Raw genomic sequence first — 24,083 nt, 5'->3', positions numbered from 1 at the left:
CCTAGAGTGGGAAATGAAGGATGTGAATTAACACAGAGACCAGAGGGGAGAGACAGAGCACAGCCACAGACACATCCTTACCATTTGAGCTGCCAGAGAAAGTGAATCACTACGGGTGCTTCTGCGAATTGGGGCCATCCATGTCACAGGACGGACTCTGATTGGTTAGATGTGAGTAAACAAACATTCAAAGCCCTGCAGTGTCAGCGGGGCTTTGAATGGACAGTGGAGGAACGGCAATCAAGCGCAAGATGTTACACCTTGCTGGGGTACCACTGACCCGTGTATAAGCCGAACCCCAGTTTTAAAGCACATTTTTTGTGCTGAAAAACTCAGCTTATACATGAGTATATATGGTACTTCACATGTTTTTTCAGTCAGTAGTAGCCTGACCTTGACACACAAAACTATTTTCTATGATAGGACACCACATGATCCTTGAGTTATCAACTCATTTTTGTTATGCAAAAAATACAAATTACATTTTAGAAAATTACAAGTAAATCATTTAATAAGTTCAATGGCTAACTCCTAAATTAGATAAACATGAAAAAAAGTTACATCTGCTATATCCACTCTGGCTATTCTATAAATATTTATATTCTATAAATGGAAAGGTAGAATCTTAAATTCACCCTGAGAACAATAGGAAATTTAATCAGTGTTGTTCTAATTAACATTTGTGTTCAGGGAAAAGCAAAACCAAAAACAAACACACACCACTCCTATATTTACTTAGCGCTAGAATTTCCAGTTCCTGGGTAAGAAGGAGATTTTGCCATTGAGAAAAGTATTTTTACAAAATAAGTAAGAGTGGCAGGGAGATAGTTTATTCTCTACTGTTATCAGAACCTTCAAGGAGTCTCATGATTTAATAGGTATAAAGCTGGGCAAAGATATGAAGTTTCCAGTAACAAACAGAAAAACAATCAGAGTACTGGTTCAGCGGAATGCACTAAGCAAATCCAGGCATCTAATGGTGACAATGTGGTTATACACTGGTCAGCAGTTTCTAACAAGTGTCCACAGGAGAAAAAAATGGAGGCTTTCTACTCTAAAGAGGCTCTGAAATCTACAGGAGTTTTCATGAGGTGGAAGTGAGTAGCAGCAATACAAACCAAAACTCACTGCCACTCAGTTAAGTCCAACCCGTAGGGACGCTACAGGGCAGGGGAGAAACAGTCTCGGTCTCCAAGATGGTGACTGATTAAGAGTGAGAGCTCGCCCCAAGAGCTGCTGGTGATTTCAGACTGCAGCCCAGAGCATAACCACTATGCCACCAGGCTCCTGAGTAGGAATAATACATGTAGTACTCAAAGTATAAAAAAATGCAGAGATAGGCTCCTTCTCCAGAAATACACATTGACGTGATAATGCTTTAAAACAAGATTCAGTTACAGCAAAGTACTAAAAGGGTAAACACCAAGAAAAAGAATGATCGGATTGTTGGCCCCAATACAAAAGCATCTTTACATTCAAAAGCATGTTTTAATGGACGAAGCATCAAAAGAAAATGGAAGGAGTCACTGTACCAAAAAGGACTGGTGAGATGTAGTCAATATTGCCCTCTCATATGATGTATTATAATTCCAGACGCGAGGTGTCTGCTTTACAAACAGGGAATTAAAATGGGTTAAATCCTGACCTTAGTAGGTGTGAGTTAATTAATATCTGTCGTCTTCCTTGGGAATATCATTGGCTAAAATGTAAAAGCCATACCTCCATCAAAGTCATTCCTCTGTGCATAAGAGCCAACAGAGAGAGGGGCAGAGAAATCCCAGGATGCTCGGAAGGGCCTGTTCCAGATGTCTGAAGGGTGGAGGGTTGAGAATAGTCTGTGGCACAGAGAGGTGGCTACAGGACTGAGCAAGAGCCAGCAGCCAGACTGGGACATGAAACAGAGCAACATGTGGGCTTTCTGGTTCACTGAAGGCAGAGGCCAAGGGGCTCTGTGTCTAAGAGGCGGAGGATCAGAGAGAGACACTAATTGGCTGGCTAAAAACAAGCGCTGCTGTGGACCAAGGACTGTATCTTAACTGTCTACTGGTCCTGACCTGTGGTAACCTATTAACTTCCCAAATAAACCCCGTTAATTGTGAGCATTGTCTGTGAGTTCTGTGGTCATTGAAACAAATTAACGACCCCAGCCAATTAACTTCCCTAGTAAACCCCCTTAATTGTGTGAGTTCTCTGTGGCCACTGCAACATATTATTGAACCCAGCACAGATGTAGAGTAGTGTGTGAGGAACAGTTCGTGTCAGGTTAGGTAAAGGAGGCTAAATCATGGAGGCGTGTCTGATCCCTGCCTCACCATGGCAACAGGAAAGTCTGAGAAGTTCCAATATGGCCATCCTAGGCCATTTCATGCAATTGGTCAATGTTGAATATTAAGAGATAGCATTTGATCAAGCAATAGGATAAAGATGAAGTTGTACTGACAGCATTAGCTTAAAAAGGCTCTAGGAATTGATATAAATTGAGATGTTTTCACAAACACTGGCAGTACCCACTCATTTATGCCAAGAAATCTGGAAAATAGTTATTTGATCAATAATCTGAAAGCAATCCATATTCATGCCCATTAGAAAGAAAGTTAATCTAATAGAATTGGGAAATTATCAAATAGCATTAATCTCACATGCAAGTAAAGTTGTGCAGAAATTAATTTAAAATGTTTTCAATAAGTACATCAACAAGTAACTTCTAGAAGTTCCCCAGCTGGATGCAAAAGAGAAGCTACAAAGGGCTCAAGTAGAAGGCAAATGTTTTGAGAATGATGGTGGCAACAAATGCACAAATGTGCTCGACACAATGGATGTATGGATTGTGATAAGAGTTGTACAAAAAAAAGAATTGTAAATTGTATGAGCCCCCAATAAAATGATCTAAAAAAAAGCAACCCCAAGGTTAACAGTTCACAACCAACAGACACTCCATGGGAGAAACACAGGGGCTTTCAACTCCTGTTAAGAATGACTGTCTCAGAAAACTGAGGGACAGATCTACCCTGTTCTACAGGGTTTGTTACGATTCAGCATCAACTTAATGGCAGTGACTGGCTTTTTTTTTTAACCAAGTAGATTTCGACTGTAAGTGTTCCAAGGCTACAACGCATTGAGAGCAGATGGTCCAATCTTTCTTCTGTAGAGAGGGTGGTGGGTCTGAACCCCTGGTCTCCTAGTTATAAGTTCAATACTTACCGAGCTTTGCTATCTATGGGGCAGTTCTGCTCTATAATAACAATCCAGGCCTGTTCTTCATCACTTAGTAGTCAAAGGCAAGCCATTTGCACTTGCAGAGCATAGTTATACGTACTTCTTATCCAGAGTACTAGGATAGAGAAGAGAGCCTTTCCTTCTCATTGCCACTTCCAGGTCATTACTACCTCTTGTCTTAAGACGTCTATATCATTTACCTCCCTATCCAACCCTCTTCATTGTGACACCGAACAAATGTCATCCTAACTTCCTCATTCACAAAAGGTTTTGGGCACTCAACTTGACATTTCTTTCCACCCTATGTTCATGCCATCATGGATTAATAACCTCCAGATCCATTCAGAACACCAATCTGACAAAATTGAGCACCAGATTCACTCTCTTCCAACCTGAAATTGCCATGAATTTGTCTCAAAGGCACTTCAAGTTTAAAAAGTGAAAAACAACTCATGACCTGCCTACTTCCCAAGTTACAGCCCACTCCTTGTGTTCTCTCTCTCAATAAATGCCCAGGCCACCGTATAGTTGTCTGGGGCATGAATCAGCATTACCTGCTTTCTCTATCTGAAACATCACACAAACCTATTCTACTGTAGTAGCTCTTGAACCCATCCACGTTTCTCCATTTCTACTTTCACTATCCTATCTAAGCATCTAGTATATTATGCGATTACCCCAGCAAGCTAAGAAACTACTTCAATGAAGCTACTTTTACAAATTTCTTTATGCCAGTCTATTTGGGACTCTAAAACCCAAAGGGAACTTTATTGCCTATTCTGTATTGCAGGCATACATACACAATGTTGGCTATATACAGCAAATGTTTACTAAATAAACAAGAGTTTAGAAAATGGGGGGGGGGGAGCTACAAAGAGGTTATCAATGTTAATATCTGATTATGGATCTTGACTGAAAAGAATACCAAACAGAAGTATTCCTGAGTAAGCAAGGTATTCATTCAACTGTGCAGACCATAACAAATAATGGATAACATTTCGAAGACAAATTCCAGAACATTTCAGTATACTCATGGAGAACATGTTCATCGACCAACAGCACAAGAGATTGCTGTATGGCTTAAAATCAGTAAAGGTATGCATCAATCTGCATCTGCAACAGAAGAACCTTTTAAAGTGGTAAAGAGCAAGGATGTCTCTTAGAGGACTAAGGTACACCTGACTCAAGCAATAGTATTTTAAGTTGCTTCACATACATGCAAAAGTTGAACACTGAATAATGAAGACCTATGAAAAATGAATGCATTTAAATTATGATGCTGGCAAAGAACACTGAACATACTATGGACTGCAAAAGGAACAAACAAATCTATCTTCTACATAGGACAGCCAGAAGGTTACTTAGAAGCAAAGATAGCCAGACTTCATTTCATGTATTTTGGACATGTTATCAGCAGAGAACAGTCTCTGGAAAAGGACATCATGCTTGGTAAAGTGGAAGGGCAGAGAAAGAGAAGATGACCCTCAAGGACATGAACTGACATAGTGACTGCAGCAATGGGCTCAACTATAACAAATGTGAAGATGGTGAAGGGACTGGGCAGTACTTTGTCCTGTTGTACACACGGCTTGCTATGAATCAGAACAAACTCAAGAGCGCCTAACAAATAATATTCTATTTGTATGTTGACTGACAGTTGGACCTTGAGAAGCAGAACATGGCAGAAGGACTAAAGGAAGAATAACTAAGAACCTTCAATATACAGGTTATACAACCTTGCTTGCTAAAGTCCAGAGGAGTTAAAGCATTTAGTGATGGAAGATCAAAGATTATAGCTTTTAATATGGATTACACCTCAGCAAAAAGAAAACAAAAATCTTCACAGTTGAACAAAGAAACATTCTGATAAACTGAGAAATGAGATTCAAGTTGTCAAGGATTTCTTTTTACTTGGATACATAACCAATGCCAATGCAAACAGCAGTCAAGAAATCAAATGACATACTGCACTGGGCAAATCTGCATGCAAAGACTAGACACTAAAAAATTAAGGTCAGAGAATTGATGCCTTTGGATTATGCTGTTGGTAAAAATATTCAATCTACCACAGACTGCCAGAAGAACCAAGCTGTCTTGAATAATGTGATAAGGATGGTAAGACTTACTCACCTGTATTTTGTAGAGACCTATCCCAAGAAAAGGACATCGTGCTTTTATAGAGGCCCAGTGAAAAAGAGGTCCACCTTCAATGAAATGGAATGACACTGTGGCTGCAACATAGCCTCAAACATAAGAATGATGATGAGGATGCTGCAGGGCTCGCAGTGCTTCAGCCTCTTGTACATAGGCGTGCTCTCAGTTGGAACTGACTCAATGGCACTTCAACGACATACATCAACAAAATATTCTATTTTCTACTCCTGTAAAGCTAATCTCAGAAAATCATAAGGGCAGTTAGTTCTACCCTGCTCTACAGATTCGCTGTGAGTTGCCACGGACTTGATGGCAATGAATTTGTTTTTTGGTTTTTTTATTTGAAGGAGGAGCTCTGGTGATGTAGCACGCTAACCACCAGGTCAGTAGATTGGGCCCACCAGTCACTCAAAGGGAGAAAGATGACACTTTCTACTCCTATAAGGAGTTGCTGTCTTGGAAATCCACAAGTTCTTTTTTTAATTGTTTTACTAGGGGCTCATACAAGTCTTATCACAATGCATACATACATCAATTGTGTAAAGCACATCTGTACATTCACTTATATCCCTTCGGCACCTCGTGATCACACAGGCTGGTGTGTTCTTCCATGTGGGCTTTGTTGCTTCTGAGCTAGATGGCTGCTTGTTTACCCTCAAGCTTGTAAGACCCCAGACGCTGTATCTTTTGATAGCCGGGCACCATAAGCTTTCTTCACATTTAAAAGAAGAAAGTATTTTTGCATTGAGGGAGTACTTGAGTGGAGACCCAATGTCCTTCTGCTACCTTAATTCTAAACTTATAAATATAGGCACATAGATCTATATCCCCATCCTCATATATAAATATATTCGCATATATACATGTCTTTATCTAGACCTCTATAAATGCCCTTTGCCTCCCAGCTCTTTCCTCTATTTCCCTTGACTTTCCTCCTGTCCCATTACCATGTTCAGTCCCCACCTGGGTTTCCATAATTCCTCTTGGTTACATTACCCTTGTTCATGCCCTACCAGGCTTCCCACACCCACCTCACCACCAATTTGGATCACTTGTTGTTTCATTGTCCCTGGGGAAACCCATAAGTTCTATGTTCTAAAGCAGTGGTTCTCAACCTTCCTAATGCTGTGACCCTCTAGTATAGTTCCTCATGTTGTGGTGACCACCCCCCCCCCCACAACCATAAAATTATTTTTGTTGCTACTTCAAAACTACTTTTGCTACTGTTATGATTCAGGTGACCCCTGTGAAAGAGTCACTTGACCCACAGGTTGAGAACCGCTGTCCTAAAGGGTCCAGTGGTGATACTTAAAAAGTATTAGGAAGTTTTGTGCTGTGATTTTCTAACTCTTTACTGTTTGCACTTAAATCTTTCAACATAAAGACCTTAGGGTATAATCTTTAAAAATGGATGATTACAATTCTGTAGCTAATGTACTGATGTGGCTAGTGGCCCAACCAGAGTGTTACCACAAAAAAGCAAGCACAACTGAGTTTTTTGATAGATAAGACAAAACCCACCCTCCCAATATCAATTCTTACTTCTTTTACCCCAAAATAGAACTTTTAACGTGTTAGCTATTTGGGATACCTAAGTTTATGGGAATCCTTTTATGCTTAAATATAGCAATTAATATACTTTAAAATGGAAAAGATTTATAATTTTTTGATCCTTGGTTAGGTTAAAAAACCACTTTCTGGAGGGAAAAAGGGGGCTTTTAACAATGACACTACAACACAGGGATAAGGTACTGATACCTATCTTAAGTTACTACTAGGTGTTGATAACAATCATGAAGTACTAGGCTTACTTTATAAATAACTAATTATGCTGTGGACTGCCAAAAGAACCAACAATCAGAATGCTCTTTACTAAAGAACATTTGACTACATGATTTTGTTTGAGTTGAGGAAGTACTTGAGTACAGGTCCAATGTCCATCTGCTACCTTAATACTTAACATATAAATACATTTACAAGAATACTTTGTTCTATTAAACTGGCATTCCATAATGCTCTCCTTCCCGAAACAATCGCTGAAGACAAAGCGGATGCATAAGCACATGTGGTGAAGAAAGCTGATGGAGCCTGGCTATCAAAAGCTATAGCGTCTAGGATCTTAAAGGCTTGAAGGTAAACAAGTAGCCATCTAGCTGAGAAGCAACAAAGCCCACATGGAAGAAGCACACCAGCCTGTGTGATCACAAGGTGCTGAAGGGATCAGTTATCAGACATCAAAGAAGAAAAAATTATATCATTGGGTGCTCACCTCCCTATGCGATAGCTTAAGCAAATGTGGCGAAGAAAGCTGATGGGGCCCGGCTATCAAAAGATATAGCATCTGCCCAGAAGCAACCAAGCTCACACGGAAGCAGCACACCAACATAGGTGATCGTGAAGGGCAGAGGAGACCAGGTCTCCAACAACAAAGGTGGGGTGGTGGTGAGAATCACATCACCGTGAAAGAGGGGGAGTACATGATGGGGACCCAATGCCCATCTGTAGACAGCTGGACATCCCTTCCAGAGGGGTAGTGGGGAGGAGATGAGTCACTCAAGGTTCACTGTAGCAACAATGAAACCAAAAACCTTCCTCTAGTTCCTGAACGCTTCCTCCCCTCCCAATTATCATGACCCCAATTCTACCTTGCGGACCTGGTTACACCAGAGGATGTACAGCGGTGCAGTAGGGATCTGGAAACACAGGGAATCTAGGACAGACGAACCCCTCAACACCAGCGGTGGGAGTGGCGACACCAGGAGGGAAGGGGGTGTAGAAAGGGATAACCGATCTTGGAGATCTATGTGTAACCTCCTCTCTGGGAGATGGGCAATGGGGAGGTGGGTGAGGGGAGACCAGGGGTGGGATCGGGGAGGGAGGAGGACGGGGAAATAAAAGGGAAACCGAGCTGATTCCAGGAACCCAAGTGGAAGGGGAATTTTGAGAATGACGAGTGCAACGAATGTATAAGGGTGCTTTGCTCAATTGATGTATGCACAGATTGTGATAAGAGCCTTATGAGCCCCAATAAAAAGATTTTTAAAAAGGTCAACATAAGTAGAATTTATAAATATAATACAATAAAATTATGTATAGTATTATTTTATTCTTTGGCAAAAAAAAAAAGATATAGCGTCTAGGGTCTTAAAAGCTTAAAAGTAAACAAGCGACCATCTAACTCAGAAACAACAAGGCCCACATGAAAGAAGCATGTGTGATCAGGAGGTGTCGAAGGGATCAGGAATCAGGCATCAGGCACCAAAGAACAAAATATCTTATCATTGTGAATAAGGCGGAGTGTGGAGTGGAGACCCAAAGCCCATCTGTATGCAACTGACTGGACATCCTCCTACAGAAGGGTCTTGGGGAGGAGACGAGCCAGTCAGGGTGCGGTATAGCACTATTGAAATATACAACTTTCCTCTAGTTCTTTAATGCTTCCTTCCGCCCCACTATCACGATCCTAATTCTACCTTACCAATCTGGCTAGACCAGAAGATGTATACTGGGATAGATAGGAACTGGAAACACAGGGAATCCAGGGCAGATGATCCCTTTAGGACCTTATATGTACATTCATTTTTTATAAGTGATTTTTAATATTTTTATATTAGGGACTTATACAACTCTTATCGCAGTCCATACATACATCAATTGTGTAAAACACATTTGCACATTCATTGCCCTCATCATTCTCAAAACATTTGCTCTCCACAAGCCCCTGGCATCAGCTCATTTTTCCCCTCCCTCATGAACCCTTGACAATTTATAAATTATTATTTTGTCATATCTTGCCCTCTCAGACATCTCCCTTCACCAACTTTTCTGCTGTCCGTCCCCTAGTGGGGAGGTCACATGGAGATCTTTGTAATCAGTTCCCCTTTTCAACCCACCCTTCCTCTACCCTCCCAGTATCCAAGTATCGCCATTCACACCACTGGTACTGAAGGGATAATCCGCCCTGGATTCCCTGTGTTTCCAATTCCTATGTGTACCAGTGTACATCCTCTGGTCTAGCCAGACTTGCAAGGTAGAATTGGGATCATGATAGTGGGGAGAAGGGGGGGGCAGGGGAGGGGAAAGCATTTAGGAACTAGAGAAAAGTTGTAAAAATGCCTTATTTATAAAATCCCCAACTTTTCCTCTTTCCTCTTTAATGAAATGTTTGTTGCAGCTATAGCACATGGGTGCCAGGCTGCCAGAGAAAAGTTCAACTGTATACCTAACCCCAAAGCTAAAGAGTACAGGTCTACCTTAGGCTCCAAGCCAAGACATAGTTTACTGGAAAATCATTAATCCATTTGATTTAGTAAATAAGCCAAGATTCTTTAAACCTTTTCCACTTTCAGAGATATTCACGTTTTTCTGAGAATAAGACTAATTTTCTTTAACTTTTACTTTAGCATACTCTTCACAGAAGAGTACTCTTCTTCAGAAGTTGGACAACTAATGTATCTGCTACTCTGTACAGGAAAAAGGAAAACACACTCCTGATTCTACTGAATACTTACAATTATTTTAAATGTTGGCATTATTCTTTGACTCAGTAGTTCCAAGTGTGGAAAACTATTCTAAGGAAATAAAACCAGATATAAAAAATATATGACAGCACCTATGAAATGTTAGATACATATTAAATACAAATATTACTTAGTTAAGGTACCTATTCTCCTACTGTCAGATGTTTGTGAGATATCCATTCAAGGTATTGTATAAAAGCAATATGCAAATGTGAAAAATGCTTATGATAAAACATCAATGGGAGAAATCTAGTTAAAAAAATTTTAGGTGGGGAGGGAGGGGAAAAAAAAAAAGAGGACCTGATGCAAGGGGCTTGGGTAGAGAGCAAATGCCTTGAGAATGATTGGGGCAGGGAATGTATGGATGTGCTTTATACAATTGATGTATGCATATGTATGGATGGTGATAAGAGTTGTATGAGTCCCTAATAAAATGAAAAAAAAGAAAAGAGAAAAAAATGATTAGGGCAAAGATTGTACAGATGTGCTTTATACAATTGATGTATGTATATGTATGACCTGTGATAAGAATTGTATGAGCCCCAATAAATTGTAAAAAAAAAAAAAAAAAAGCATCCCAACCCGCCCCCCCCAAAAAAAAATTTTAGGTGGAAAAAAAATTTTAGGTGGCACCTGATTCAAATTATATAAAAAGTTCATACACTGGAAAACATAAAAACAATTTGGTTCTTTTCTCTACATATTTTCTATAATGAAATAATGCTGTTTGTAAGAAACTGGAAGAAAATAAAAAGTCAGTGAAATCTGTGTTCAGATTAATTCTATAATCAGACCAACAAAAAAACCTCCACTGTCACGAAGTCAATTTCAACTCACAACAACCTTACATAACAACATTCCTGAGGCTATAATTTTCATGGGAGCAGATAGCCTCATCTTTTCACCTAGAGTGGATGGTGGATTTTGAAGCACCAACCTTTCGATTAGCAATTCAATGCTTATACAGCCACACCTCCAAGATTCCATGTGAAACAGTACTAGAAAAGAAGTAAAAGTGGAGCTGATTTTATCCAAGCATATAACTATATTAAGGTCTAGAAACCCGTTAACAGGTTAGATCCACTGTGTCATCAAGTCCATGCCTACTCACAGTGACCCTATGTAAGGTTCCAAAACTTTACACCTTTCCTGGACCAGACAGCCTCTTTCTCTTTCAGAGCAAATGGTGGGTTCAAACTGCTGACCTTGAGGTTAGCAGCTCAATGCATACTAGCACACTATGCCACCAGAGCTCCTAATTTTTTAAAAATCCAAACTCACTGCCATCAAGCTGATGCTAACTCATAGTGAACCAATAAGGCAGGACAGAAGTGTCCCTGTGAATCTCCAAGATTGTAACTTTCTATGGGGGCTGAAAACCTGATCTTTCTCCCTGGCAGCATCTGGTGACTTCGAACTACTAACCTTGTAGTTAACTGGTAACTCAATTCACAAGCCCTTCACAGCAGAGCTCCTACCAGAGCTCTTACATAGTATACATTAGAGACATTAGTATTTTTATTCCTTTTCAAGCTAGAGCTTTATTCTTCCCATTAATTAGGATTTTCATGGGTGAATCTGATGTGAGGGAAACATATGCATTGTCAGTTGCAAATACTATTTTGATATTCTAATTAAATATCCTCCCCCCTCAAAAACAACCCAAAAAACCGCTGCCAAGTAGATTCCAGGGCAAAGTAGACTAGACCCAGAAGGTTTTGAAGGCTATACTTTACAGAAGCAGATTACAGTATCTTTCTCCCCTTAAATGGTAATGGCCAGCTAAACGTACCACCAAAATGGGACTATTAAAAAGAACTTATTTTTCTAAATGTCAACCAACCTAAACATACCCATGTGGAAATTCACTAATTTAAACATTTACTAAGTACTTAGTAAGTGTTGCATTGTACTTCTTGCTTAGTGATGCAACTATTTTGAGTAAGACAGACCTTACCCTGCAAAAGGCGATGGATATAAAGACAAGTAATTCTATACAAAATAACAAACTGTACAGAAGAAATTTATAACAAGGTAACAACACTGAGAGAGGATGAAAGACAACAGTGGTAGGAAACATAGGATGTCAATTGGGTCAAGAAGAAATGAAGTCTGACATAGATTAGGGAGACAAATGATGTAAGAATATGAGGTGGCTTCAACAAGAATTCTTAATACCATTATCTTTGAATTTTCCCATTAACTGTTAAATGCCCCTCATATATTAACTCAAAAAACCCTAAAAGTCATTGCCATGGAGTCAGTTCTGATTCACAGTGACCCTACAGAGCAGAAGACTAGAACTGCCCTGCTCTGGCTTGTCAAGACTACAGCTCTGTATGAGTAGAAAACCTCTTCTTCCTCCCTTGACATGGCTGGTGGTTTCAAACAGCTGACCCTGAATTAGCAACCCAACGTATGACCCACTATGCCACTAGGGCGCCCCTATACTATGCTAATAGTTAATAAACTAAAACTTGGCAAAAGGGTTAGGAAAAATAAGTTTTAAAATAAAAAATAAGTAAATAAAACTTGGCAAGAAGTCTCTAGTCAAATAAGTTCTTTTTGTCAAATCTCCTTAAACAAGTCCCAAAGCACTTTCAACCCACTACCATCAAGTTGATTACAACTCACAGCAACCCTACAGGATGCCCCCAGTTTCCACGGCTGTAAATCTTTCCAGGTGCCGAGTGTCACACCTTTCTCTAATGCCACCCAACTTTAGAGACATACTAATTATTTGAAATCAGGAAGTAGACCTTTGAAAATATCAGTACTTCTCATTCTTCAGAATATACTCAAAAAGTCTCGTTTAAGCCTACTTGTTTATTCATCAAGGAAGCCAGGTCTAACAGCTCATTTTGGTTAACTAGAAAGATTGCTAGCCAAAGTTTAACTTAATAAAGATTGAAAACTCATAGCAGCTTGAAAATGCTAGAGTTCAACATAAATATATCCCCCACTGCCAACGAACAAATCTAAGCCAATTAAAATGATCTCAGCATGTGATTCTTGTCTTTTCCAGCAGTAAGATTCAGAGATAACTTATTCAATCTCATGGAACACTTAAAAAGGCCCTGGTATATGGCCCTAACTCTCAGAAACTACATAATTCTTTGGTTTTCGTGAACAACATCTGTTCCTACCTAATGCAAAGGACCACCTCTCGCCTGCAACTGACAGATTACTATTTTGTAAATGGCAGCGGTGCTTAACATTCCTAAGCAAAGTAGTTTTATAGAGTTTAATGTATTTTTCTATTTCAAAAACTATTAAAAATTTTATGTATGTTTTAAAACTTTTTATTTATATTTAAAGCGATTCTTTCTGAGGGGCTACACTGGAGCTTCAAAAGCTTATGGGAAAATTCCTTTATCTTTTCATTTCATTTTTCCATGAACTTAAAAAAAATCATTTTACTGGGAGCTCTTATAGATATAACATTCCATAATTCGGATAGATCAAGCATAATTGTACAATTGCTATTACAATGAGTTTCCGAGTATTTTCTTCTTGAACGCTTGGTATCAGCTCCTCTTTTTCCCCTCCATCCCCACCCTCCCTATTATTATTGTTATTATTCCATGAACTTTTTGAAGCCCCCATTTACATCGCATTTTTTATAGAGTGAATCAATAACATTCATACTGTACTTGTCAAGTAAAAGGCTTATGCCCACAGCCTCAAGTCAATTCCAACTCAAGGCTTACTAGCCGCTGCTTTCCAAAGCTACACAGTGAATCAAATTGATATGGAAATAGAAATTAACTGTGCCCAAAGTATTACAAACCTTATTACTTTAAAAAATATAAACCTAGACAAATTCTTTATAATAAGTAGTATTAATCAGGGATGAATATGCCTATTAAGTAATTTTAAATAATCCCATTAAATATATCACTTTTAAATAGAAATGTATGCTAGTTATTGAAAAATGCTTGCCTGAACTTTTTCTAATTTCAGAGAAATTTCTTCAGTGATTCATTTACCTACTGGATTTACTTCGTACCTTTCTTTCTTGAAGTTCACATATTTAAAATGAGCAGTCATTTCTGACTGAAACCACATCTCCAAATTGTGTCCCCCCAAAACGTTAATTTCCCCCTAAAATTATGTATTTAAATTTTTTACAAAACAACCTTATCACCTTCAAAGTACTCTCCATTACACTTAATACACTTGTCAAATCTGCGATCCCATTCTTGAAAACATTTTTCAATGTTTGGATGGCACCTCCCTTCTACAGAGTCAAATTGCTGTCCTTCCACGTCCACTTCATTCTCAGAAATAGAAGCAGCATGGAGTGAGGTCAGCTGAGTAAGGTACATGGGCAAGAGAGGCATGCTGTCTTTTGCCAAAAATCAGAGCACTGAGATGGCTGCCTAAGCAGGTGCATTGTCTTGGCAGCAAAACCAGTCTCTCATCTACCACAAATCAGGCCTTTTTGGTCATACGCTGTTATGCAATCTTTTCAGAACCTCTAAATAGAAAGCTTGATTAACAGTCTGACCCAGTGGTACAATCTCCAAATGCACTAGTAGTCCACATTTTCATCCATTCAGGAAGTTGATGGATGTCCAGGAACGAGATTTGTCAACGACACTTCACCTTTTTTGAAACAAGAAAACCATTCATACACTTGACTTTTCCCACAGCGCTGTCCTTGTAACCTGTGTTCCACATCACAACAGTTTCTGCAGCATTTTTCCAGAGCAGAAAACAAAATTTCACAGCAGCATACTGTTCTCTGCAGCTCTGGGAGAGGGACATGTCTGATCAGAGCACACAGGAGCAAGTGGGAGGAAGAGTGAGTGTAGCACATCCTGACCCACCAAACCTTGAGTATAATATTCCCACTCAGAGCACCGAATCCACAGAGAAGACCATCTGGCCAGACCCACTATGAGACACGACATCCCTCACTGACCCATAGCCCTACAGGGGACAACACTGGAGACACAGTGTGGGAATTCCGCCCCATCTGATCCCACCACACAGAGGCAAAACACTAAGGGTGTGGAACAAAATAGTAAGGGGAGCAGAGCAGAGAAGTCCCCAGGGAATACCAAAAATAGACTTTGGGACCAGGCCTTGGCACCCCAACACTAAACTGGAAAACACTCCTAAAGGCCAAAAACAGTCCTTGAACTAACTACAAGTTTTTCTTTCTTGTTGTATTTTGTTTTGCCTTTTGCCATTGCTTATTGGTGTTGTTGTTTTGTTTTCTTTTGTTGCTTGGTTTTGCTCTGTCTTGTTTTTGTGCATGTTATTATCTCCGCAGGTCTGTCTAAATAAGATAGGATGGATGAAAAATCTGGAGGAGAAAACAATGGGACCAACAGTTCCGGAGGAGACATGGAAGAAGGGGAGGTGGGGGGGGGGCGGGCAAGGAAGTGGTGTTAACAAACCCAGGGACAAGAGAACAAGTGATCCAAATCGGTTGTGAGGAGGGTGTAGGACTGGTAGGGCGTGACCAATGTAATGTAACCAACAGGAATTCCTGAAACCCCAATGAAGGCTGAACCTGAGAGTTGGACAAGAGGAAAGTAAAAGGAAATAGAGGAAAGAGCTAGGAGGTTAAGGGCCTTTATAAAGGTCTAAATAAAGGCATGTACATATGTAAATATATTTATATATGTGGATGTGGACATAGATCCATGTGCACATATGTATAGGTTTAGTCTTAAGTATTAGTATTTAGTATTAATAGAACATTTTGTTCTATTAAAATGGCATTCCATGATGCTCTCCTTCCTGTCACAATCACTGAAGACAAACTGGGTGCATAAGCAAATGTGAAGAAAACTGATGGTGGCCAGCTATCAAAAGATATAGCGTCTGGGGTATTAAAAGCTTAATGGTAAATATGCAGCCATCTAGCTCAGAAGCAACAAAGCCCACATGGAAGAAGCACACCAGGTGTGCAAACACGAGATGCTGAAGTGATCAGATATCAGGCATCATCAAAACAAAAAATTTTATCACTGTGAATGAGAGGAAGTGTGAGGTGGAGACCCAAAGCCCATCTGTAGGCAACTGGACATCGCATTACAGAAGGGTTGCAGGGACAGTCAGAGTACAGTGTAGCAATGATGAAACATACAACTTTCCTCTAGTTCCTAAATGCTTCCTTCCTCCTCCCCGTGCGCATCCCCCCACCCCCTATCATGATCCCAATTCTACCTTACAAATGTGGCTAGACCAGAGGATGTACACTGGGACCGATAGGAACTGAAAACATGAAATTCATGGCGGATGATCCCTTCAGGACCAGTGGTGTGAGTGGAGAAACCAGGAGGGTGGTGTGGAAAGGGAGAACCATTTACAGGGATCTACCTATAGCCTCCTACCTGGGAGACAGACAACAGAAAAATGGGTGAAGGGAGACGTCAGACAGTGTAAGATATGACAAAATAATAATTTATAAATTATCAAGGGTTCATGAAGGAGGGGAGATTGGTGAGGGAAGGGTAAAAATGAGGAGCTGATGCCAGTGGCTTAAGTGGAGAGCAAATGTTTTGAGAATGATGAGGGCAATGAATGTACAAATGTGCTTTACACAATTGATGTATGGATTGTGATAAAAGTTATATGAACCCCTAATAAAATGATTTAAAAGCCATTGCAAAAAACAAGGTTCAAGGAAAACTGCTTTTAAGAAAAAAGTTCACTGTGATCAGGGAGAACCTTCCCAGAGGACGCCACTGCGTGCACTCACTCACAGTTGATTGATGCTTGCCTACTGGGTAAAAAATGCATACTACGGATGCTCCACTCCACCCAGCACAATTCTGGTTTTTTTGGGGGTACCCCCTCATATAATCTCTAACCAGGCATACTATGGAGATACTGTGAGTTTAGTTCCAGCCCACCACAATAAAGCAAATATCACAAAGAACTAAATCAAGAATGTTTTTGTTTCCCAGTGCATATAAAAGTTATGTTTATACCATAGAAATACTGCGGTCCACTCAGTGTACAATATTATGAAAAAGTTTGATACACACTGTGAGAATTGCCAAACTGTAACACAAAGGCATGAAGTGAGTACATGCTGTTGGAAAAATGGCACCAACAGATGTGCTCAATGAGGGGCTGCCACATATCGTCAATTTGCGAAAAACATATGGCGCTGTCAATAAAACACGCATCCTGGCTGGTGCTGTGGGCTAACCAATGAGCTGCTAACCAAAAGGTCAGTGGTTTGAACCCACCAGCTACTCCTTGGAAGAAAGATCAAACAGTCTGATTTTATAAAGATTTACAGCCTTGGAGACCGTAAAGTGCACGTCTACTCTGTAAGGACCTTATGAATCACAAGTGACTCTTGATGGCAGTAAGTAAGTTTGGTGTATGCCTATACAGTCTCTATGATTAGGATATTTGAAGGAGGGAAAGGTAAAGATTTATTAAATACAGCCTGTTCGAGCAGCAAGAGAGAAAAATAGAAACTTCTTGACTGAGTTGTTTTCCCTCTTTCACTACACTGCCAACACACAATAGTAGTACTGAGTTTTCCCTTGCCAGCGAGTCATTTCTTCCCGGATCTCTCTCTCCTCCTTTCTTCTGGTAAAGATCTCCCTTCATATCTGCAAAAGTGGAAGCTCTAATATCTCATGACATGTCTAACTTGAAATCATAGGGAAACAATGCCCAGTAAACATGTTTAGTTTATAAACACCCCCTAACTGTTGCTACATGCCTTGTGTCACCAGTGCAAGATGTAACACCTTTCAAAACCCCTAACTACTAGAGGGTTTGTATATTTTGGTATTTGTAAATTACGGTAAGTTAAATGAGAATGCCACGGATAGTTGTGTACATTCATATTTCTAACATAGCTATTGCAAGTACATTATCTGAAAATCTAGCAACTGTTATGAAATGCTATGTTGTAGCAACATGCCAATCTGCTATGAAATTTTTCTTGATCTGGAATATGCAAAAAGAAAATTAAAAAATATAGCCCATGTTAGCATCATTTACTATACATTAGAATGTCTAAACAAGAAATAATGCTCTATGACAACATACTAAGAATGAAAATATATCATCTCTGCATTTCCATTTATTAAATCTTTTAATGGCCTGTCTAAAAATCCTTACATTCTTGAACACTAAGTAATTTAAGTTTTTTCTAAAAAAAAACAACAAAAAAAACCCTAATAAAGTAGCGAAAGAAATAACAAACAGAAAGAAAAGAAGCATGACATGTGCTGTAAGTTAAGCGTACAACTCAAAAATAAATGAAGAAACACAATTCAAGTAATCTTTTGAACTCTAATTTTAACCTTTGAATATTACAGAATGTCTGTGAATATTTTATCAGTCTGATTAACCAAAAATGCTAAATGAAAGCATACTTACAAATTTTAAGTTCCTGTCTATATAAATTTGAACCTTATAAAGGTACTCAACTAGAAGAAGACATTTAGGGCGTGCAAAAAGAGGGCAAACTATAATAATGTTGAAAGTTATCTTCTAACCAAGACATAAAACATACCTTAAATACATTTAAAAACATCTCTTCTGATAAAATCAGAGTTTGCAACTTCAAGATGTCAAAACCACAGGAATAGCACATGTACAAAATAGATTTTTTAATCTTAAATAATTTAAGAGTAAAGAAACTTTAAAAACCACAACAACTGATTCTTTTTACTTTTTCAGCTTTCTGCTCAATTTCACAAAACCTATGGCATTATCTCCAATCTTCTTCAAAATCCACCTTTATCATTTCATGTCTCAAAATTTCTTCCTAGATGAACCTTCAAGAGGCCCATATAACTTCCACAAAATTTTCAAGTGTATCCAGAGCCATGTTCTCTTTAACTAGACCTTTGCTAATCTAAAGCTCAGAAACTCGGCGAGCATTTATGTATGCTCTACACCAGTGGTTCTCAACCTTCTTAATGCCCTGACCATTTAACACAGTTCCCCATGTTGTGGTAACCCCCTCCCCAGAACCATAAAGTTGTTTTCGTTGCTACTTCATAACTGTAATTTTGCTACTGTTATGAACTGGGTAACCCTATGAAAGGGTTGTTCAAACCCCAAAGGGGTCACGACCTACAGGTTGAGAACAGGTGCTCTACACTCATCCTCAGAATCTAAAGTAGACTATCTCCCTTACCCATCCTGCCTTCAAAAGGACTGACACAATTTTCCTACCATCCATGCCAAGGAACCAGAGTAGAAAAAAAAAAATCAAAAACCACAACAGCCCCAACTTTACCAGGGTGCCATTATCTCCTAAACTCCTTCTATTCGGTTCTCATAAACACGCCAACTCCACTCTTCCAGTAAAGGGATCTGAGCTGCCCACCTCTCTATCCCCTCAAACCCTCACTCAACCTTCAAGAAAGGTATGTGTGCAGAAATTAAATAGGAGAAGAAAATGAACCTTTCCCTGTCCACATGTGTGTCCTTTCCCCCAAGGGGATTAAAGATATGGGACTCTGAGCTTTCCAATCTTTCCTCTCCTTCCACCTAGGTGAATTATGCTATAACTGGCTGTAGCCCATTCCCCCTAAATACTCCACAAGCCTAATCCTAGAAAAGGTTATAAAACAAAAGTTAGCACCTGTTATCTTTTTCAAGCCTCCCAATTATATTTCTACATCTACCCCTACCAAAAATATTTACAAGAACAAAACCTATTCATCCTTTTCAGCCCCTCAATAATAACCCTACACCCCTGTTCTTTCGGTTGTCCCTGTAATCTGTGAATACTTGCAAAGCCTTTATTCCTCCCAAATCTGTATCGAAAATTCCCTACACTGCCAACATATTTTTCAGCCCCTCACCCAACAATATTAGATAGCAGGATAGCTCTTTGGTCTTCAATTAAACTTATAAAATCTCAATATTCTTTCCCAGCCCCCAAAGAGATTTACAAAGTTCTGAGTTCTCCTAGCAGTCTTCGGCGATACTTTACAAAACCCTAATATACTTGCTAACATACGAATCAATTACTATTATACAGCCCTCACTGCCCCTGCTTTTCCTTCCTGTTGTAATGTTTTTGTTTTCTTCATTAAAGTCTATGATACTCCGCTTCCAGTCTTTTTAACCCCGATGAAAACTGTAAAACCCCAATATCCTGCTAGTCCCTTCAAGATGCCAATAATCCCAGGTAAAAAAAAAAATCCCTCCAGAGCTTTACTATCTATCCCTCTCCGTTCTCCAACAGTAAAATTTCAAGTTCTCACTCTCCACGCCATCCTTTCCAGCGCCCTAACATTTGTTATTTAAAAAGCCCTCGCTATCCCCGCCCGCTCCGTCCCCCAGCAACAGCGCCTCGGCGCCCCGCTCCCTGCCCCTCCCCCCCACAATGGTGCGACTCCTCCGGAGGACGTCGTCAGGACCTCCGCACCGCGGCCCCCGGCCCCCGCCGCCTCCCCTCCCCCACTCCCCCGCGGGCCCCCAACGCCCACGTTCGCCGGCGCCGGCCCAGCCTGCCTCACTCACATCGGCTCTAGTAACTTGGCCAGCCAGGACTTGAGGGCATCCACATCTTCTATGAGCATGGTGCAGGGAGGGCGGGCTCGGCCGCCGCTCTTCTTCAGGCCTGCCGTGGGTTTCTCCACGATGCTTCCTCACGTCCACCTCACGGCTTCTCTTGCCCTAGACCACCGGGCATCTTAGGCGACTTCAACCTACTCCCCCGGCCCGGGCCTAACAGGAACTAACCCGAGAGCCCTCACTCAACCTAACCCGATTGGCTCAGGTGGGCGGGACGTGGCGTCTACCGACGAGCACGTGAGCCAATAGATTTGAGAGGTCTGTGTGCTTACAGCCAATAAAAAGACTCGCTCGCCCCGCCGGCTAGCCGTACCCAGTTAAGGAGGAGGGACGTAGCAAGGTAGGTGGAGAGCGCAAGTGAACTCCTGGTGCAAGATGGTATCTTGAAGAAGGTGCTGTGCCTTTTAAAGGGGCCGCGGCGCCTTTTTGACCACGCCGCCTCCCGCCACGGTATATCGGCGTTTGCTGCTGGGGCTGCCTAGGGGAACCCGGTGAGCCCCTCATCCTGGTTCCTTCCTCTTGTTTTTCCTGGAAACACACTCGTGTCCCCAAGTGACTCAGCTATAGTAAATCTGCAACACAACGTGCAATACGTTCGACACACTGCACAGATGTAAATTTTTACTTTTTTTTTTGCCCTTAACACCCATTTTGATCGCTACTCACGCTTGTAATTCTTGCGGCTGTACTTACATTACGCAGAATGTTCGTGACAACCATGTCTTGGATTCCAATAATCGTCATTTTTAAAACGTGGCGTATGGATGTGAAAGACTGAGGCCATCTCCGTTTTACCAGTGTTTTAAAAATATACGTTATTTCCGCAGTAAAACAATTCTGATAGTGTTTTGTGTAATTTAATTCTATTTTCGTGGCATTTCTAAAATGTAGAGGTTTCCCCCTTCCCCCACCCCAAGAAAAACGTATTAAAAATTTTTTTTCAATACTGGAAATTACTGAAATAGGCACCTTTGTCTAAACTATCTTAGCTGAGAAATTCCTTTTGGAGTTTTGAAATCATTGACTTGATTCTGGAGTTACATGTTTATTCAACAACGTAGTGAACCAGCATTGTACCACTGTAAGTCAAAAAGTTTTGATACAAAGTCATAGAAACCTTTATTAAACAAAAAAATCTAAATGTGAAGCTATTGTTTCTCAACATACCCACCATCTAGGTCTATGTATATCTGAAGGCTGCGTTTCCATCTCTCTAACCTTTCCCTCCCCAAATTCTGTTCTCTTCCATTTTACTCCACATCCAAATGGCAGTTTGACATCCTCTGGTTCTCAAATCGTTACTACTTTTAAATGCTCTTTGAATTTGGGTAACAAAAAAAGATTCTAAAGATCTGAGCTGTAAGGTGGACGGTATAAAGTTTCCCAATGAAATACTCATAGGACTGGACAGCTCTTGATAGCCTCAAAGAATGAGCAGGTGCATTGTATTGACGTAAACAAATTATTTGGTGCAAGATTCTTGGCCTTTTTCTCACCAATGCAGTTATCAGTTTTCTTAATTCATTTCATAATAAGGCCCGGTGATTGTCCTTTGTCCTTAAATAAAATTCTTCAAGTTGGCCTCTTTGGAATTATAAACTGTCACATGGCCTTATGAGCCAATGTCTCTGTCTGGAACTTACGTGGCCCAGCAGATCCTCTCTGAAACCACTATTATAATAGGGCCTTTCTTTTTGAAGGGATCTACTGAAAGTAAGATGAGTGAGTATTACTGAGACAACTTGTCTGCAGCCATCTACTAGTAACAGACATGCTTAAACAATATGAACCCTAATAACAATACTTCTTTAATGTATCCTTGTATAAGGCAGAGGAGGGGGATACTGGGGAACAAAATAAGGCCCCTCCTCATAGGAAGCTGAACAATTTTGGGGGTATGCTTGATAATAATAACACTGAAAATTACCTAATGAGCACAAACCTCATATAAAATAAATAAACCAGGCCAAAATATACAAGCATATTAAATTTGCAAAGAGCAAGGTCAGGGAAACATTTTCTGTGAAAGTCCAGATAGTAAATATGTTTGGCTTTGTGGGTCATAAGATATTAGACCTCTGTGGCAGTCATTCAACTCTGCCCTCTTGGCATGAAACCAGCTAAGGTAATATATCAATGAATGATTATGGCTGTGTTACAAGAAATTTTCTACAAAATCATAGGGAACGTTTTTTTATTTCATGTGATTTTCACATGTCATAAACATTATTCTTTGGATTTTCTTTTCAACCATTTAAAAGCATAAAAGCCGTTGCTACTGGAAGACAAAAATAGGTGGCCAGTCAGATTTAGCCAGATGGCATCCTTTGCCCACCTCTTACACAGAGTGATAAAAAGGGATGGGCACTTAGAGATGATCTAGTGAGTCTCCCTTCGCTAACAACCCCACTAACTTTGCAAATGTGGAGGAAAAAAACTCAGAAAACCCCAATGCACCGACTCAAGCAAGTCTGTAGATTACAGAGCAGAGGAGCTGCCAGATAGAGCTGAATGAACCCCAAGCTTTTCCGTGCCACCATTTCCTCCTCTTCCTTCTCTTTCTCTCTCAGTCTCCATTTATACTTGGCCATGTGAGTCCTTCAGTTCTTTCCAACACAGAGTTGAAGTGGTATCCAAAAAGTGACAGAATTAAAAGAGAAAGATATAAAAGTGACTTGATGTAGGTTTGAAAGTAGGCAAGAACTTGATAGCGTTCTGCAAATAAAATAGGTATTGCTTTACACAATAAACCACTGCTCTGCAAGAATATCAAAATACTTTTCAAATGAACATACAAGGCAAATTTGTCAGATCTTTTTGCAGAAGTAAAAGCAAAATACCAATGTCCTAGTTATCAAAGGCCTCATGCAACCAAGCGCATTACAGGGAATAGCACAGACATGCTTATAATTGTGACATTTGGATATGAGGATCCTGGTTGATTTTTTTACTTTTACTCTATTTTCAAATTGCAAAATTATTGTTACTTTTTGAAATTGGGCACATTATACATATTACACACAGAAACACATCTACTTCCAAAAGAGCCCACTGCCATCAAGCCAATTCTAACTGCTGGCAATCCTGTGGGTCACAGTAAAACTGACCCATGGGGTTTTCAAGTCTGCAAAGCAGGCTACAACATCTTTCTCCCTTGGAGTGGCTGGTAGGTTTAACCATTGCCCGTTAGGTTAGCATCTGAGTATTCTAACCACTGTACCACAAGGGCTTTTTTATTATTAATAAGGGTCATCGAAAAGAGAAAACTATAAAAGCAGTCATCTAAAAAAAACCTCTGTCAAAGAAACGGCCCTTTCTTGGCTTGAGAATAACTGGGCCTCAACAAGAAACTGCCAACTATACGATTTCGCACAAGTGTTGACAGAGGTAGGCCATCCAGAGTCAGAGTAGATCTTGCCAGCAAATTCATTCCATCCTCCCTCATTTCTCCACCCTGTGGAGAGGAGCAGTCCTGGATACACAATAAAAGAGGTTGAGAGTCATTTTTCAGTTTCTATGTGAAATGTTTAATCACAGCATGCTTCCCTTACATGCAATTAAATGAAGCTTTTGGTAGAATTTTAAACTTATGCTTAGAAACAGACCCTCTCTTGTTAGTACTTTGGTAGGAGATCACCTCATTAAACGTACTCATCAAAACACCAGTCT

The 24,083-nt window shown here is 40.1% G+C and overlaps 1 protein-coding gene across 4 annotated transcripts in view; it reads right to left on the bottom strand.

Annotated features, from left to right (window-relative positions):
* Positions 1-20,614, bottom strand: part of RBM27 (RNA binding motif protein 27) — an 83,656-nt gene extending 63,042 nt beyond the window's left edge. For all 4 annotated transcript variants that reach the window (XM_075541768.1, XM_075541769.1, XM_075541770.1 and 1 more), the window contains exon 1: positions 20,361-20,614. In XM_075541768.1, the coding sequence (XP_075397883.1) occupies positions 20,361-20,419 (59 nt within the window). In that variant the 5' untranslated portion in view covers positions 20,420-20,614. The remainder of the gene's footprint in view (positions 1-20,360) is intronic.
* Positions 20,615-24,083: the final 3,469 nt, after the last annotated feature.

This window comes from Tenrec ecaudatus, chromosome 2 (assembly GCF_050624435.1).
Source record: "Tenrec ecaudatus isolate mTenEca1 chromosome 2, mTenEca1.hap1, whole genome shotgun sequence".
NCBI lineage: Eukaryota > Metazoa > Chordata > Mammalia > Afrosoricida > Tenrecidae > Tenrec > Tenrec ecaudatus.
The sequence above is the reverse complement of the archived record's forward strand: the minus strand, read 5'-3'. Positions and strand labels throughout refer to the sequence as shown.